General features: G+C 39.6%; 1 protein-coding gene across 1 annotated transcript; it reads left to right on the top strand.

The window, feature by feature from the left end:
• The first annotated feature begins 788 nt into the window (after positions 1 to 788).
• Positions 789 to 17,666, top strand: LOC145209509 (uncharacterized). The gene is made up of 12 exons (XM_080079809.1): positions 789 to 1,059; positions 1,953 to 2,162; positions 3,885 to 3,974; positions 4,738 to 4,914; positions 5,162 to 5,302; positions 6,156 to 7,158; positions 7,306 to 7,433; positions 13,021 to 13,220; positions 14,675 to 14,830; positions 15,524 to 15,662; positions 16,264 to 16,425; positions 16,872 to 17,666. Exons 1-12 carry the CDS (start codon positions 1,027 to 1,029, stop codon positions 17,013 to 17,015), a joined length of 2,583 nt encoding a protein of 860 aa, XP_079935935.1. The 5' UTR covers positions 789 to 1,026; the 3' UTR covers positions 17,016 to 17,666.
• Positions 17,667 to 18,815: the final 1,149 nt, after the last annotated feature.

Below are 18,815 nucleotides of genomic sequence, written 5' to 3'. Positions count from 1 at the left end.
GGCACGGTTATTACGCCATAATGACGCTCTAATCTCGGTTATTGGCGTTTTCTCTTGCTAGGATTTTAGGCTTAGCTGCGATGAGAAGCCATCGCACAGTTAGACCGACCGTCTCGGATATTATAGCTGTTTTGCATTGGGCCGGATTTAGGAACACATGAAACGCTTGTTCTGGGAACTATAGCAAATGCGATTATGCAGTCGCGCAAAATTAACGTGGCTCTCGCCGTTGGTACACACAGAAATCGTGGCACGCCATTTCGCGTAGGTTTTCGTTGTTGAAGCGACAAAGCAAATAGTAGGCATTGTATCGTTGGATAATCATGTATATCCTGCACTAATAATTCATGAGCTATTGATGCCTTCACGTTTCTTTCGCTTAATAATAGAGATTTGTGTACGAGCAGTTTTCTCATGTTGAAGTGACAGCTCAGACAATATGAATTTCATATATGAACCTTGGTTTCAGGCAAAGCCTACAAGTATACGATGCAATGACAAAAGTTTAGAAAGAAATGTGCAGAAAACATTAGAAAAAACAGTTTCATTTTTGCACTACAGCTGATAAATAAAATTTGCAGTGTAAATTGTTTCATGTGAATGTAAAATGCAGGTGTTTTTTCTACGTTTTTTCATGCATCTGAAGCCTATTATATGTTTCGGCAAGGTTAGACGCTTTTTTACATAATGCAGGCCAAATGAAAGTTATTTATTTTCAACTCCATTATAGTAATACAATGTCTAAAACTTTTTAAGGGAACTAAGTCCTTGGGATTGCTACATAATCGTAAACGTTAACCGTATGTCCTCTTCTCTCAAAGGACAAGGTATTAAACTTACAGAGCCAACGCATATTATATTTACGTACCAACATCATTTACTGTAACTGTATTGAACTGTTGAGTGATACTCATATTCCCACACTGGACATATTTGACTCGTGTCGGACCTTATCAATTGGAGTTATGCTTCCCACGGGCTGGTAAAGGAAATTCCTCTGTGACATCACAAACAAGACGCGTCGCCATGGTTGCAAGTGCACGCGGCCGAAAGTCTGCGGTTAGTACCGTACGCAGTTGTTATACCAAGCTGGTCGGCGCCCTAAAGCGACATGGGTTCTGTAATAAAACGCCCAATTAGTTATTATGGGCACCATGTTGTTTATGTGCTGGTATACGAAGATCATTACCAACCGTTGTGTGCTAAAACACTCCTTGTAATTACAACGTTTTGTCAAGGTTTTTAAGACGTTTTTACTATAGTGATACCCTGAAGTTTCGGTTGGTGAAGTTTCGGTTTCGGCCCGAATTAGTAATATTTACGAAAATTCGGTCAACATCAAGTCCACTATAGTTTTACTGTGTATAGTCCACAAAATATTGATAATTCGTTTGCAGACAACGTCTGAGGCAACTATGAAACCCTCAAAACTAAGACCGTAGTGCAGCACCGCTATCCTGTTTCAATAATCCCATTGTTTAGCTATAGCCACAAAACTTACGTGATGTCAAAAACATACGGTGCGACTTCGCGTATCGTCGCAAACGCTTCAGTTAATTCGGACAAAATTAATCGGTAAAAAAAACTGTTTCCACTTTAAAGTATACACAACCTCTTATCCGAGTTTGCAAAACGGTTAAACAACATCAGGGCTATAAGTATAAATTGTGAAATTTCGATCAATACTTTTAATTTAAATCGGCAAATGAAGCATTGTTTCAGTTTTGTGTGACCATTACAATGCATTAAAAAGCGTTTTGGTTTGGTTCGGGTATGGTCGTCTTTGTCATCGTACAGTACATTCCTATTGTAGCAAGGTGCAAAATTCACCTTGTACAAAATGATGGGCTTAAAAGTGTACGGTTTATTGTGTGGGCATACCACGCTTAGACCTTACGTAATTGAAGCCTAATCAACACCGCAATAGATACATGACGTCATTCATATTTCAGGGCGTGGCAGAACAGGAACCAGGGCGGGCGAATCCGACTCGAACACCCGATGGTAGACGTCATATATTTGGATTATCTCAGGCTATTCGCGAAAAAGCTTTCCAGTCAACCTCTCCGTCTTCAGAAGCGAAGCTCAGCCAACATGCCCCACGCCCCAACCAAGTCAACGGCCATGCTGTCAACCACCAGGTGGCGCCACAGACTCACCAGGTATAGAAACAGTTTTTTAGCCAAATTAGCCGCATGATCTAAAACAGTGGTCGACAACAACCGGTTCACGGCCCAGTGCAGGTCCGTGAGAGGTTCGTTACTGGGCCGCATAAAACTTGCTCAAGGTTTAAATTGAATCAAAGTTGTAATAACCGTAATTAGTTTTCAGTGCTAAAAATTGTGGTGTTATTTAGATAAAAATTTCAGTTTCAAACCGGTCCACAGTGTAAAAAAGGTTGCCGACCCCTGATCCAAAATACTAAAGGGCTTCGCCAATCACAGACATGACAAAAAATGTCCAGTTTTTATATTTGGAAGCGCCCTGGGCATAAGCCTGAAAAACTTTATACTTTGATTACAAAAGTTACAACATTCAAGAGGACGAATTGTCTTAAAAAAGCATGCTTTTCAAGGAAAAGAATTAGTTTGCCATTGATGGTTGAATGTTATGAGTTAAAGCAAAAAGAGTAAATCGCTTATTAGCCGTTCCTTTTGCGATGGAAACAAATTAAAACAAACAGCGACCTATTGGTCATTTGTAAACTAAATAAGTGCCATTACGCGGCCCCTTTATTTTGCACCTACACACGTGAATGCCGAACGAACACCTATTGTTTCGAAACAATCCGATCCTTGTTGTGTCACAATAGCAATCATTTTAATTGCCGCTTCATAGCTGCCGATAACAATAGAGAAAATCATCTGAGACATTCCAAGCATTTGTTATAGGTAATTGGCCACTTAAGTTTCGCCAAGCCCAACAGTTGCCTTTTACCAGAATCGTTCCGACAAACGCAGTTGCATGATGAGACAAAGTTACTGTGCATAAAGTTTTGGGCTGATAGTTCATTTGTTAAGAAGGGATATTATTCGATATAGCAAACTTGAAAGGTTGCAGCCTTGTAGACAGACTTTAAGTTAAGATACACCGACAGTTTAGATTTTACGAAAGTTTTACACGGGCCCTAGAATTGAAGAGATGGTGTTGTTTAGGTATGATCAACGTTTTCTATGTGCAAAAGTTATTCCACATGTTTAAATATAGGAATTTTATTGAACTTTTAGACGTTGACGGTCATAAGAAATTAGCAAATTGTAAGCATTCAGCAGCATTCAACACGTATTTGCCATATTAGCGTCCACTCCAGTTGCTGTGTGTCCAAAAGTCAAACTAAATCCGGTACTTAAGCTGATGTAGTATTACTATCTCTTGATGAGTCAGAGCACATCAGGTTTTACAACCGGATAATACTGATACTACCAAAGCAGGTGTGTTTAGGAAGAGGTGATTGATTGAGAAAATCGTGATGCTTGACTGTTGCGGTTTGCAAGTCACAATTTTATGTTTAGATGTTTGGTTCAAGATTTTTTAGTTCAAAATGCAGCAGTTAACTAGAAAAAAACGGATAAATATCTACCTATAGACTCTAAAGTAAAAGTAAAATTGGGACCAAATGGGAATGAATTCATCTCTACCATAAAATGCGTCACAATTTCGCTTTCTTTTCAAAACTGTTCCTGACCACAAAGTGTTATTTGTTGCGCACAGCCGTACATTCTGTAAAGTTTCGTTGTTTGAGACCCGTCTGTCGATTTGATTCAGTGGTTGACTGAAATATTGGTATTTATTTAAGACAATATACTTTATGGGTCTAGGCCTGAATTCAGACATGAAACAAGGCACATCTACAATTGTTTTTTATATTCTCTTCTATTTTGCAGAAAAATCCTGGAAACCTGACTATTGAAGAACGTTTGCGTAATCTGCTTAACAGCGACACCGAAGGGCCAGACGACAAGAAAGGTCATAAGGTACGATTTTGTTGGTATCAAAGCTGCATTTAACCTCAGCACCCAAACATTTTCAAGTGAAATCTAGGTTGTTGTCCAAAAATGACTGCCTCGGTTAACATTGGGTATATTTCAAACGGTGGCACAAATGTAAAACGATATAAAGCGCAGTTTCTGTGACGCGACCACATTTGTGATGACATTTGACCTTTTGTTTTGCGCGTGCAACTTGATCGTCTGGGAACAGGCATTTAAACCGTGTGTGACTTGTATTGATCAAAGACAACACACCACTGATGATAATCAAAACGGCTTGTAAACAAAAAGCTATAAGCCTAGCTTGAACAGAAACTTACGCAAGATTTATTATTATTTTAGATTAGGTATTAGTCTATCTAAAATTGGTGTTGCATGTTAGAGATTGATATTTTAGGTGGCAAAGGCCAATCTGAAAGCAGTTGTGTGTATCATTCTGTAGAAAACAGGTAGCTTGTACAATAGTTGTGCTGTGACTGCGTTACTTTTGACCCTAATTATAAAGTTTAATGAAAGTACACCTCGCAATTAAACTGCAAACAAATCATTTCAATTTTGCTTATTTTAATCAGGTCAGGAAGGATATCAAAATTTGTGGTGAATAAACATTTTTAAACTATAATGTGCCGAATGACTTGTGCTAAACAGAACAGAAAAGCGAAGGTTTACTTTTAATGCCTATGGTTCACTTTACTGATTTCTGAACACAAAATAGGTTGTATATTTTTAACAAATTATTTTCCACCAGGCACAACCTTCCAATCATCCGACCTGGTTTAGGAGCAATACGCCAGGTCCACCAAGTCACACTTCACCGCAAAAGCCGCGAGACATGAACCGAACCCCAATGGGTAGGGGAGATCCCCACAACGGACGACTTGTACAACGGACTGCCAACGGAGACTATGTGCTTGTTAACAGAGCGGTAAGGCACAACACAAATAATTGTAGAATTATCATGATGATTTTTTTATGAAAAATACTAATATATGCCATTGTTAAAGCAGTGGTTTTGATGTGCACTACATACAAAAATGTTTTGAGGTCCTTATAAAAAGTGTGATTATTACTCTTTTCTATTCTTTGTTTAAGAAATTTACTTAAACGAAGAACAATTTACTGCTGTTTCTGAACGTTGCCATAGTTACAACTGGCTCAATTTTTTTTTTCAGCACACTGGCGCGTCTCCTAGCAACGTACGAACCAATCCCGGTCCGGCACAACCTCGACGTTGCACCAGCGCAGTCCCAGCTAGCTTTATGCATCAAGATGAAAACTGGAACAAAGTCCCAGAACATCACGCTTACCAACAGGTGGCGAGTCATAGCCATGCGCGTTTTTTTCTAATACTCCAATGCTTTCTACATTGCAAATAGTCTCATGCATAGAAAAAGTAATTATATATCTTATGAAGTGACTGGCAGTAATAACACTACTTAAAAGCTAGTCATAGTTGTCACACAGAGTGCGGGGAAAACATTCTGTTGTTCGATTACACTGGGCCGGTATGAAAATCGTATTGTACACTATACCAGGGGTGTGCAACCTTTTTCGTCGGTGGGCCATATAACCAATTTCGGACATCAAGCGAGGGCCACACATTTTTTTTTCATGTACCGTATTTACACGTTTTTTTACACTCCTGTTGGTGCGGCTTGCATTATAATGTCATGTCGATATTATTTCCACACTCCTGCTTTTTGTTTTATTTTGCGTTTAAAATCAACTTTAAAATGTTAGGTACAAGTAAGTTTCGTCGCAACACTGCCTTTCACAACAAAGTATTTGTTTACTAGACAAAGAGGTATAGGCTATTACGTCACATTCGGTATAGATACGCAACAAGCATCCAGTGCAAATAGAAGACCATAGGTCTGTGTGAATTAAGTTCCATGCGTTGGTTTAGCTTATTCTTGTTACGTGTAGCAACTTAGGAAATTCCGAAAACTAGCGCGGATTGTTTGTCAAAATGTGCATTTTTACTTGCCCTGAATCAGAGTGTTGTTGAGGGCCTCACTAAACGGCTTGGCGGGCCGGATTGTGGCCCGCGGGTTGCACACCCCTGCACTATACAGTATAAGTTGAAACATAAAATACGTTCTTACCCAACCTGACAAAGCCGTGACTATAGTTAGAATCTTCAAACCATTGTATTTTTGTTTTTAGCCTCCAGTTAGGAGTAGAGCTACCCCTTCGCCGGGTGTTTCCCGTGACCCACGAAGCCCCAACCCTTCTCCTAGCAGTCAAGCACAAGCACACCAACCCCAAGTACAACAATCCCGTACCTCGCAATCTACGGGGAAACCACAGCACCGCAACAACTCAAGGCCAGCTTCCGCTCTAAGGCGTTCACTGTGTTTTGAAAACGAAACCTCCGAGCCTCACATGACCTTTAACCCTGATCCGACATCACAGGCACTGTCCATGCGTCTCGTAGCGCCAACCTACCAACAGCACATGCAAAGTCCGCAATCACAGCATCATTCCACACCGAACGCCCAACTGAACCGCCAGGCTAGAAGCTACGAAAACATTGTATCAGAGCGTCACGACTACCTTGGTCGAAAGCCACAAAATGTTCAGCACTCGCCAACGAAGTCTTTCCGCCCAGAGAGTGCAACGCAATCTCCTAACAATAAGATGTCACCTACGAGGTCACGTGTCATCAATGACGTCATCACTTCTCCGAAACGGGGCGACACGCGTACACACTACCCGCAACAGAACTTCAGTTTCAGGCGAGCTGTTCATCACTCGGTCAGCAGCGATTCAGTACACTGTGCCCCTGGCGACACCAGCCGGTCACCACCAAACAGCGACAAGCTCCCGCATGGTGACGATAGAGATACAAGAAAAAGCGACGACCGAGACAGCGGGACTGTGCTGGAACCTGAAGCTTCAGTTTTCGATTTTGACTCGTCAATTTTAAGTGAGGAAGCAGAGGTCCCATCACCAATCGCTGCGGGCCTCTCCCCACCAAAGGAAGCGTGGTCGAGGTCTAGTACTCCTCTTTTACCGCCGCTTTCCTTTCCCGAGGAGGGAGAGGAGGACAATGATCAGGTGGTTGGTAAAGAGGAAGCGGCGGAAAAAGCGAAACTGACTGCTGAACAACATTTTGTAAAGCACCACCCTCAAGTTAACTTGCGCAGAGTCAAGTCGGAATGCAAAGGTAAATGAAGAGTAAAATAGTACTTAAAATTACCGTAGACTAAACTGATATATCAGCTAGCACATAAACTAAAGATGTCAAGAGAATTTTTATTCTGTAGTATCAATTATGTCTGGAAAAATACGCTGAGTTACATATTTTGTTCAGCCAAAGATCATCCGATTCGGAGTGGCGCATTCTCACCTCCACTAGGTGTCAACGAGGAGCTATCTCCAACAGAAAGCGCATTGAGTGACGTTAAAGCGCGGCAACTGGAGCAACGAGCTCAACCAAAGGTATTCCAGCAGCCAAATATTATTATCTGTCACTTAAGCATAACCGCAATTGATACGACACGGACACAGATGTTAAATCGTTCATATGACGAACGACCTCTGTAAGGATCGATTGCTGTATTCGTTTATTTCACCAAAGCAGATGCTTGTCTGGACAGGTTAGCGCCTAAACGTCAGTTGTAATACATCAGAATCGGATTTTAACAGGCGTCAGGCAGTCACTACCGTAAATCAAACCCACACAACATAGCCATAATATGTCGCCTGGCAACGACAATGAAAATACAAAATGAAAACGACGTTGTTTTTGTGTGGCGCTTAGTAATTCTGGGTCCTTGGAAAGAAAAGAATTTTCCGGGCAGATATGACGCATACATTTAGGTTCGAGGTATAAGGAAAGCAACGGGTGTAAAATGTAAACTGACATATATATCAAAACTCTTTACACTGCCTCCAAAATACGTTTCACGGTAACCCATTTCTTAAAGCAAAACCATCCTTTGCGAGATGGCTATCATTGCTGACCTCCACCAGATTAGTTGACCTTTCGAGTCTATGGCAAAAGCCGCAAAAATCAGTAACATATAAACAAACCGTGCCACTATGCCTTATCTTATCTTTGCTGCTGCATCACGCCGAAGTCATGTTGAATGCTCCCCTGAGCACTATCTGATGCATATTTCATAATACACCGACGCCGCCCTATTTCTTGTGTTAATGGTAAGAGCTAACGAAATCGCTTTCAAAATTACAAAAAGAAAACAGGGTGTAAAGACTCTGCTCATAGTGTACAACATCAATATTTGATTCATGCCTTTGCCTCGATAGTCCTGCATTAATTTTTTATCGCCGCGGGTTTGTTTCTGCAAGTTATTTACTTTCACAGATCCCACGCGTGCCAAGAGACGCATTTAGCCGTTAAATTAGTGCAAAGACGCCGTAATAAGGATAGTGCCAATGTTACGGATGACCCTCCACTTCGGGATACTGCAAAACTGGGTTTATCGATTTTGAAATAATTGTCATTACCTGGGTTAATTGCGATTGATTTGTTGGTTACGGTGCAAAGAGTGTTGGACTGGAATGACACCATACCATAGCCTGACTAAGGCACCAACATAGCTTTATTTAGCAACAAATGCAGATTGCACCTAATTTGAAACCAAACTTAAGTGAAAAACTTCATTTAACAAATTAGAACTCATCAAAAAAATGTTTAACTTTCGACTATATTGGTTGCCAAGCTTGTGTTTTGTACAGCCAAATAGAAGCCTACAAATGTTGACACCAAAAGCGTTTTGTTTTACCCCTAGTAAAGTGTGCAAGATACTTTCAAAACCGTATGAACTATACCAACACAAAAGTTGAACTATCCCAACCCAACACACTTTTTTCCCAATAAACTTGTTCACGACTGAAAAATCACGTTATCAACGAAAACACGTGAACGTGAAACGGAAACAAGGCTGACGTCATTTTCGTCTTTGACGTGTTTTGAAGCTTTCTGCATAGACTGGAACTAATTAGAACTTCGAAAAATTCCAATTTACGATTAGCAGCAAAACAGTCATCAATAATTCACAGAAATTTGCTTGATTTGCGGTCACGCGAGCCAACGAGCAAGGACACCTGCGGCCTGTGGTTCTTGTGACATTTAAAGCCGAAATCTATTTAAGTTGATTTAAATTTCGCTGACTTCTTGACTTGGGTTTAATTGTGTTTTTTTTGTAAATTGTAAAATACGAATAACGTTGCATATCAAAACAAATATCTGAACATAGTCAAAAAAGCGACATACGAACAGCACCAGTTTGGAGTTGTTTAAACTTATTTGTTTGATCTAGTATAATAATCTTTTTCGATCTAGTATAAATATCGTTTTGCGTTGTGCGAAGGCAAACCAATCTACGGTCACGGTCGATTTTGTACACGGCACGACCTTGCGTTGGTGGATTTCTGGATCACCATTTTCGCATTCAAAGATTAATGTTTAGACATGCTCTTGCTCTTTAGGGTTTTATGCAAAATCGATAGAAGATAGGCAAAAACTTTCTCTGGTAAAGTTGTTGGGTATAAAATTTTCTACAATTTAAAGATAAAAAAAATTTCGATGACGTCATCACTTACGAAATGACGTCATTTCAATTCTATTTTTCTATAAAATTGCAGTTTATCGGTGTTTTTCGTTACAATTATTAGTTATGGGTCCCCTTCCCTGAAGGGGACACATATTGTTTTTGTCTATATTTTTTTTTTCTTTTTTCTTTTTTCTTTTTTTCTTTCTAACGCAGATTTGTTCCCACGTTTTGGTCAAGAAAGAATGGTTCAAACTTTTTCAAATTTACACACATTACAGATATTGGTCTAAAGATGGTCCATGTGAATTTTGACCCCGTTTGATCCCTCGGTTCACCCACAGCCCCCCAAAACGTGAAATTTTTAGCGCGGATTTGTTCCCACGTTTTGGTCAAGAAAGAATGGTTCAAACTTTTTCAAATTTACACACATAATAGGTATTGGTCTAAAGATGGTCCATGTGAATTTTGACCCCGTTTGATCCCTCGGTTCACCCACAGCACCCCAAAACGTGAAATTTTTAGCGCGGCTATTGTTCCCACGTTTTGGTCAAGAAAGAATGGTTCAAACTTTTTCAATTTTACACACATTACAGATATTGGTCTAAAGATGGTCCATGTGAATTTTGACCCCGTATGACCCAGAGATTCACCCACAGGCCCCCGAAACGTAAATGTGTCTAACGCTCGTTTGGTCAAGAAAGACACTGTAGGCAGAAGTACCAAGAGAGTAACTCACTGGTTTACGATAGCGGGAGGGCTCAGCTTGACGTCGGACAGACGTTTTACGAGACATCGTTTCAGTGATCAGAAATCAGCTGTTTTGCACAGCAATGCTATGTCGTTTTATTAAGTTATCACTCACATTTTTAGTTTTGGCGAAGGTTTTACACCTATGACGTGATTTAAGCCTAATAACCGTGCTTCGGTTTTGTATATGTCAAGAAAAACTTTGTTAATAAAAGTTAAGATGAAAAAATTAAATTGACTTTTTTGCCAAATAAATGTTTTTTAAATGCTCGCTGTCGGGTTGGCCGCCGCATGATCACGGGTTACTTAAGGTCAACTAGTCGGTATTACAAACACAGCTCAGAACTTTCTTCATAACGTAGCGTTTTTTTAACAATCAATTTAGGAATCAATACTCAAGGCATGTATAAATTAGGCTTAACAGTATTGTTGAACACGAATGACGGCGTGCTATTGAAAACGGTGTCAAAAGGTCAAACAGTCGTTTGGCGTGTGCACCCTGAGAGGTTACTACAGGTCAATGATACTCGTTTTGCGAAATAAAGTTAAATGAAAAACAATTTGTTATGTATACACTTGTAGCAAATTGCTTTTTAATTTAAAGTGTCTGTAACACAACTGTTACAGCTTTCTAGAAAAAAATGTGTTTGAAACCTGACCTTGGACCACAATATCTGGGTCAAAGCAAGAGAATCAATTGAAATTATTTTTTTTGTTCTTTTTTAAAGTTTTTGTAATTATATGACAATAATAGTGCAAAAAGAATGCGAACAATTTTTTTTATTGTTGGGTTAATGCTTTCTAAAAATTTGTCCTTAAGAATGTAAAAATCACCGCAACATTTGTTTACCGTAAATCCGCACAAACATGCGTGTGGGGACCCATTAGTTTTTGTTTACAAAAACAATCGTATGTGTAGATCAAATGATGTGTATAGTAAATTGGTAAATATCGTATAGAATATATAAAATGGAAGTATATCAGAAAGCCACTCTTCTAGTTCCAAGTTGTTTTACAAACAATTCCTTACAAAACTTGATGTGTGTTTTTTCGATGACGTCATCAATTAGCTCATGACGTCATAATGATCAATTTCAGTTTCTTATTTTTCTGTAGTAAAGGATAAAATTAATGTTTTGAGCGTATGAAACTTGTTTTCAATAACAATTATTGGCAATCTTGACAATTTACGGACTTATTCTAATGTTTACTAAATACCTGCACACACATAATTCATTTACAAGTGTTTGTACATGGGATGTTTATTATGTATCATTACACCACAACATGTGCAAGTTTGACAACACAGTTCACTGAAGTTAGCAGAAAAAAACACAATTCCAAGCATTCCCAAGGTACTTTGCACTGATTCTTCTGTATTTGTTGTCCATTCATGAGGCCAAATCCTCCTATCATTTGACAATGTAAATGCAGTTGAGGGCCAGATATAATCAAAATATAGGTCAGCAACCACAAACTTCCAAAGGCAAAATGCTTCTACAACAGTTGTTTTCTTGATAAATAACTGCTGTCACCACGAGTAGTAAAGCTAAACTGGCTGATACAGTAGTATATACAAGCAAACCAAGGCAAATTTACTGCCCCAAACTACCCACTTTCAAGCCCAATTCAGCTGAACATACACTAAATTGTAAACAAAGATCGCCGCAACACGCTTACAAAGCCCTGAAATAAACTCCAAACAGCTGTCTGTGAATCAACCAAGTGAAAAATAACAAACAATGGCTGTAAAACAAAAAATAGAAAAAAAACGTGTTTTTTCTGAATTTTGACTTTCTCCTTAGTGTAATTAATTTTTTTCAAATACTAACATATCATTTTTTTCGAATAAATTGAAGCCAATATGCATAAGCTTTCAAACGCACCCCAGTTGTAAAAAATATTCGCACTAATACGATTTTTATCGCTGTTTACAACGAGGCATGTGTCGGGGAGCATTTATGCGCCCCCCGCAGTTAAAGGGTTCTTCATGCTTCGCCTTGGCGTTGTGAATCAATCTGGTATCGTGCAAATGCCAATTTGTCGAAATCCATTCAGGTTGCAATCTACTAAACACGGATGCCTAAAACATCGATTTTAGGATTTCTTTTACAAAATATCGTATATTTTAAACCTTTTTTCGCATTTACATCGCCAGTATAATATTTAGTTTAGTGTTTTCAGCATGGAGAATGGTATCCCTAAAGTGTATGCAGCCCCTTAAAAACGCTGGCATACAATTTTACTGGATCAGAAGCAATTTTCTTACCCACAATCCGCATGAAGTTTATCTGATTTTCAACTTATCGACTTAATCTATCCCCCGTTATCAGCGGAGAAGAAACTAATTAATTTAAACCTACAGACTAAATGTCAACGATACAGCAACCGGCCAAAGGTTGTTGAAGGGATGGTCCTATCAACCCTCCTTTCGTTTTTTAATCCACGTTAAACGGAAAAGCTAAACGACGCCTAAACGAATTAGAAGAGGGTTTCAAATCTAGCCTTTGCTGACTATATAAATAAAGTCAAACAATCTTGTTTTGCCATGTCCATGACAAATTAAAATAGACGTCCTAAGAAAAGCAAGCATGAAATAAACAGGTTTCCACCCGTGAAAGGCAATAACCCACAAAGGGAAATGCCTATTACTTAGAAGAAACATAAAAATCGTAAATAAACGTTGGATGACTTCAGAGTTATCACAGTTTTGTGTTATCTATTCCAACGGTCATTTGATGCTTTTTCATCGTTGTTTTTAGGTGCTTTCGAGTAAACTTCAACGCGGTGCTTCAACAGTGCGAAGAGGTTTCCATCCGAAGAATCTCTCCGGCGACGAAAGATCGCGTGTAAGCAAAAAACAACGTCAACGCCGTCGCTATGACGACAGTGACGTCACCGACTGGTCCCAACAGCAGGAAACGTACAGGATTTCCGATCGACACCAGAGCGCTTACTACAGGTATACTTGATTTAATTATTTCGTGTTACTTTGTGTTCTATACTGTAAAATGACTGAAGATGCAGTCAGGCCAATATTGGGGCCCGAACTCACTTTTCAAACCGTTTTTTTTTCAAAAGCCTGAACACGGCCCGAAAAGCTTGGCTCGACCTTCAACTCTACTACACACATTTTTATCCACAAAACAATTTTATCTTCTCATGATAAAATTTTTGAAGTGGTCTGGCTTGGCACAAACGTAGTTACAGAAAAGCTGATCGGAATTCGTACTTGGGAGAGTTATGCGTTCGAATCCGCGGAAAATGTTTTAATCTTTGAGTTTGTATAATGAGTTGAGTTGAGTTGAGCCTTTCCCGTAATCCGATTCGCGTCAATTTAACTTAGTGCCACAAATCCTGTTTCAAATAATCCGTTTTGCATTGACTTTGTACAACGAAACAAGAACCCTTCTGCTGTTTACATGCACATGAAGCAATGTAGTGCCAAGGATGAAAAGCATTTTCGAAACTGACACAAGCAGGTTTTTGCGTTCTCGGCACGGTGAAACATAAAGATTCAGAGACGTTGCAGGTTGTTTCACCAATGTAAATTTGTAATTATAAGTAGTTTCTTAGCTGAAGGATATCACACACGTATTACAATGAAATTTTTTCCATAACAACGTTTGAGCGGCAAAGCCATGCTCCCATCAGATCAACATGTAGTACTCACATCGTTCATGGCGCTTCAATCGACCAATATATTGATTGAACCGATCACTGTTCCTCGAGATACCACACCACATCAGCTCTATCAACAAACTGAGAACTGAGAGGGCGAAACTAGTTTACAGCCTTGGGAGTTTCGCCTTTTTTGGGCAACAATTGCGCTACACTGAACGAGATGGAATGACACAAATGTATTAGGCTCCACTAATCGTAAAAATAAAAGTTTATATGTGCTGGTTTTCCTCAAACGCAGCACTTCGGGTGCGCCATAAAATAAACTCCCAAACGTGCCGCGAAATATTCGGTCTTGTCAAGTACAACTGTCATTTTCTTATGTAAGATGACAAAACACAGTTGCGCGTGACATACTACCCCTTATATTTTGATCTGTTTGGTACCAAAAGCAGTTTCACGCATCAAATACAGTTGGAAATAATGTTTGAACAACTTTATGTGTTCTTATGGTCATTTTTCTAGCCTACGCCTTGCCATATGGTGGTGAATGCTTGGTGACCGGCTGATTCGGTATAGCGCCTTCAATGGGCCTGGCGTACTGTGATTTATATATGAGTGTGCCGTGATCGCTGGTCTGCATAGACGCTTCAGGGCTGATCCCAGTTATGAATTTATGTTCATCTTATGGTCATAAAGGTTTAAAAATCGGATCGAAGGCTTTTGTGGGCGTTATATCGCCAACTAGGGACAAAACAAACAACCAAACACAAATAGTTGTTCCTTATCTCACAGGCATTCTTCAGTCACAATTGATGCATCGGAGCTTGGCGAAACTTCAAGTGTTCGTTCCATCACTACAACAAGTGTATGTAGCGGAGCGTTGCGCAAATCGGCACGAAGACGACGTCAAGGCCTTGCTGGAAGCGACCGATATTCCCGGGAAATAAGGTGCGTTCGATGTTTGTGAAAAAGATCCCATTATGGCAGAAAAGCGTTAAAAATGCGATTAGTTGAACAGCTGTCTTGTAATCTAACCCTCGTTGCGGTGGCTAATGGACACGAAGTACACGTTCGGGATTTTGGGTCGCTTTTAGGTTAACTAAACAGTCGGGCACTAAACGGCTACTGGAAGATTAGCGTTAGGGCGTCGTGAATTATATATGAGATGTCCAATTAGACCACAACGTGCAAAATGAAGTCTACACTTTACAAGTGTCATAGCAAGAATTTATTGGCTTTTTGTGTAATTGATATCGTTATAAACCGTTAAGGTAATAATAACTGATAGTATAGTGTTAGTTTTAAAAGTTAGGGGAACTATACCGTCCACATATAAGTTTACGTTTCGGATAGGTTTCTATATACTTACGTAACGTACCACTGGCATTATGTGGTAAGCCTTCAACAGCATTATTGCATTTGGGACCACAATCAATACGTGCTTCGATTTTTTCTGTGCGATTTGTAGATAATCTCCTTGATGGCTGCCAATGGCAATGCGGTGTAACGTATTTCTTCAATCGATTGGAAAACGTCGTTAAACCTGTGTTAATGCTCAACTACATACAACATTAAGGACAATATTTTAGCTTTTACTGTACATTGTGACACTGTGTATTTTAAACAGTGCATTAATTTCAGGTCGGTCAACAAACGGTTTACCAGGCTGGAAGCCCATGTCGTCACCTTGGCTCGTAGCCTCGCTCAACTCTCATCGGAATTGCGTCACCAGAGCGTGACGTCACGCGAGATCGATCAGTTACGTCAGCAAGTCCAAGAGGTAAGCTTGAGTGCTTGTTCGTATGCATTGCACTCTGTTACACAATAAATTATGTACAAGTTTTGCTGAACAATTAATGATCTCCTTAAGGCTTGGGTTTCGCGTTAGAGTTGTAAACTGGCCTGAAATTGGAGCTCGAACCCGGTCCGAACCCAAAAATACAAGCCCGAAACCCGGCCCGAACCGGAATTGTTTTTGAGAAGCCCTTTTACGCCCGAAAGTTTGATTGACAGGTCTAGAAGCTTCAGGAAAGACCAATTGGTCTTAAACAAGGCGTTTTTGAGCTGTTTGACGTTAGGTCAGGTACAGCAAATGGCTACTAAGCTAGTTAAATTTATTCAAAAAATACTGACACAGAGTGTAAAGTCAGACCCTCATCCAGCCCGTTTGATTGAAGAAACCGAACCTGTCCCGAATTACAACTCTGTTTCGCGTTACATCTTACAAGCTCTTTAACCAGAAACGACAAGTTTTAGAGAGGTTTATGTGTAGGTGGAAAATATTATGTTTCATGAATACCGGCCAACTTCCAAATTTTATCTATAAAGCAATTTATAGCCTAACCCTATGATAGCGCGTATTAAGTAAACTTCACATTTAGATTAAATCCGGACAGCAGAACGCTGTTGAACACCGACGCTCGCAACCACAGATCATCTTGAAAAGCGAAGGAAAACAACCCAAACTATCCAGTAAGCTTGCCAAGTTCTTTGGTGACCAACCACCTCTCCTTCATCTTTTCCTCAAACAACTTGGTTACGAGGTGAGTGAGGTTTGTGTAGTTTAGAAAATGTTAAATGCTTGCCGTGACTGGTATAATATCACTTTGTCAGGCAAATTCAACGAACGTAAGGTCAAGAGTGACCAAACGGCTTTTTTATGCACGACTGTTTGTTTTTAAAGTGCGGAATGTTTTTAAACAGCACACAAAGGCAAATTTAAAAAGCACTAGGCAAAGAAACTAGTTTTGACGACAATGTCATACAAAAAAGAATTAATTAAATACTGTGAAAACGGGTAAAAACAAGGTCAGAATACATGAAACGCAAAAGCCAGTAATATATACTTACATGTTTTATATTTAATGAAACATGAAACTGAACATGGGACAAGCCCTACAATTTGTGTCCAATTTAGTTTTTTGGTCAAATTAGGGTGGCCGAAATACGTTTTATGCAAAATTTGAGTAGTTTGTGGTTTTTCGTTTAGAAATACATCAAAAACTTTGAATGCGAGCGAATAGGAATGATGGAGCTTCCATACATGGACGAAAAGCGACTTCACGACATCGGGATTCCTCTTGGTCCCAGGCTGAGGATTCTTAAGGAAGCACAGAAATCTTCGTACGTGTGACGAAATTCAACTTCTTGCATGTCTTACTTTGATTTTTATGAATTTATGAATAACTTGTCCAAGAGCCGAACGTATTGCCTTTTAAAACTTTTTACACGAATTTTCTGAACCCGATAGTCCAAGTTAGTTTAGTTTTCTGGTTTTGTTTATAAATCAAAACGCGTCAAAAAGCTTTTTGGAATATTTAAACAAACGCCATTTAATTTAAATTGCAAGGTAACCTTAAGCTCTGGCCTAGGAAGTCTTCCCAAATCACCATTTTCTAACAATTGTCTACCGGATTTTATATACTGTCAGATCGAAGTAGTTAAATCGATACACGTGCTGTTTTTGGCGACCGCAAAAGCTAAATATGTCCAGGAGTTCCCATGCCACTTGTGTCTATTCCAAAGTGCTTTACAGGCAAAAATATCCTTAAATATCCGTGCACTTTGCGCATGGTCCACAAAAAGCTAACTTTTACATTGCCTTGACTTGTGTTTATTATACTTCTTGTGTATAAACGACTATTTGGTGTGTCCGTAAATTGACGTTGTGCTGTTTTGTCCCACTGTGTTATGTCCAGGTTCAAACCAGTCTCAAATGGTATTTCTCTATTAACTGTGTCCTTACCGATTGACATCCAAAAATAAATGCGTGTTTCAATGTAAACCTATTGCTTGTTGCTTCAGTGTTTACCCTTGGCTCCAGTCACCCGAGCATCGCGTCTGGATTTATATCGCTTGGCAGCAACAGAATTGCCGAGTTAACGAAAGGTCCTGAACCCCCACATTTGACAAGCAGAATACGAAACAACACGCTTAGCAGGTGGATAAACCTTATATGGGCATGTGTCAGCTTACGCCCTTGCCGCATGGGTTGCTTGCAGGCCGCAAAACAGTGATGTTTTCAGATAAACGCTTTAAAACCGATAATGGTGGATCAGGCTTAACCATCTCCCCGTTGCATTTTAAAATCCACCGTGTTTTAGGGATCACGAGACAAAAATGCATGTTAAATCGCCGCAAAGTGATTCACGGTGTAATAAAACAGTGTAGGACCTTAAAGCTTTGTCGGTAAAACATCATCGTCAGCTCAACATTAAAACACACAAATATGTGCATGTCCCACACCTAAGCTGTAAGACAAATGAATGGTGTATGAATGGTGGATTTGACAGTCCTAATTCTAGCATATCATTTTCGATGTACAACAAAACGGCAACTTGGATCACTTCCTATGACGAAACGAAATCCTTCTAGATTAAACCGGCCACAACGGAATGGTATAAGTTTAAGACATACCTGTTGCGTAAGGACCGACCAACACTGTTTATTTGGTCTCCACTCGAAAGCTATACGCTCCAAAATGCTAAAAAGTGGTATAAAGGGTCATTTGGAGGGTGAAATATAGCCAAACCCAAATTATAACGCTACTATATAACCCTAAAATGGTAAATAATGCTTTTGTAGCACAGAAAGATAGGGCATCTTTCAGAATTGCAGATGTTTTAAGCTGTGGCATGTTAGGTATGTTGATTTCGTTTCGGCGTGCAGTAAAATCGATTCTCATCACTTCGCATTGGAAAATGAAGCACATACGTTTTCTTTACAACCTTTATTAGTGGAAAAACTATCTAGCAACGTCAATCCCATGATCGATTTCCTATTCCCGGCTCTATATAAACAATCCATATACAGGCACAAAGGCCGTGGGGTCTTAATCACACGCATATGCTCTTAACCGGAGAAACCCGCACCAACCGCTGTGCGTTATTGAGCTGCCAGGATTTTTAAAACTTAATCGTGGGATTTGCGAGCA

The sequence above is a fragment of the Phallusia mammillata genome, chromosome 1 (assembly GCF_965637545.1).
Source record: "Phallusia mammillata chromosome 1, kaPhaMamm4.hap1.1, whole genome shotgun sequence".
NCBI classification, from domain to species: Eukaryota; Metazoa; Chordata; class Ascidiacea; order Phlebobranchia; family Ascidiidae; genus Phallusia; species Phallusia mammillata.
Note: the sequence above shows the minus strand (reverse complement) of the source record. Positions and strands in the feature narration are given on the sequence as shown.

Excerpts from the sequence above, each read along its gene's own strand:
- LOC145209509 (XM_080079809.1), top strand. The coding sequence starts at position 1,027 with ATGGTTGCAAGTGCACGCGGCCGAAAGTCTGCG. Across the intron at positions 14,831-15,523 it reads CGATATTCCCGGGAAATAAG|GTCGGTCAACAAACGGTTTA; the intron begins GTGCGTTCGATG and ends CATTAATTTCAG. Across the intron at positions 15,663-16,263 it reads TACGTCAGCAAGTCCAAGAG|ATTAAATCCGGACAGCAGAA; the intron begins GTAAGCTTGAGT and ends CTTCACATTTAG.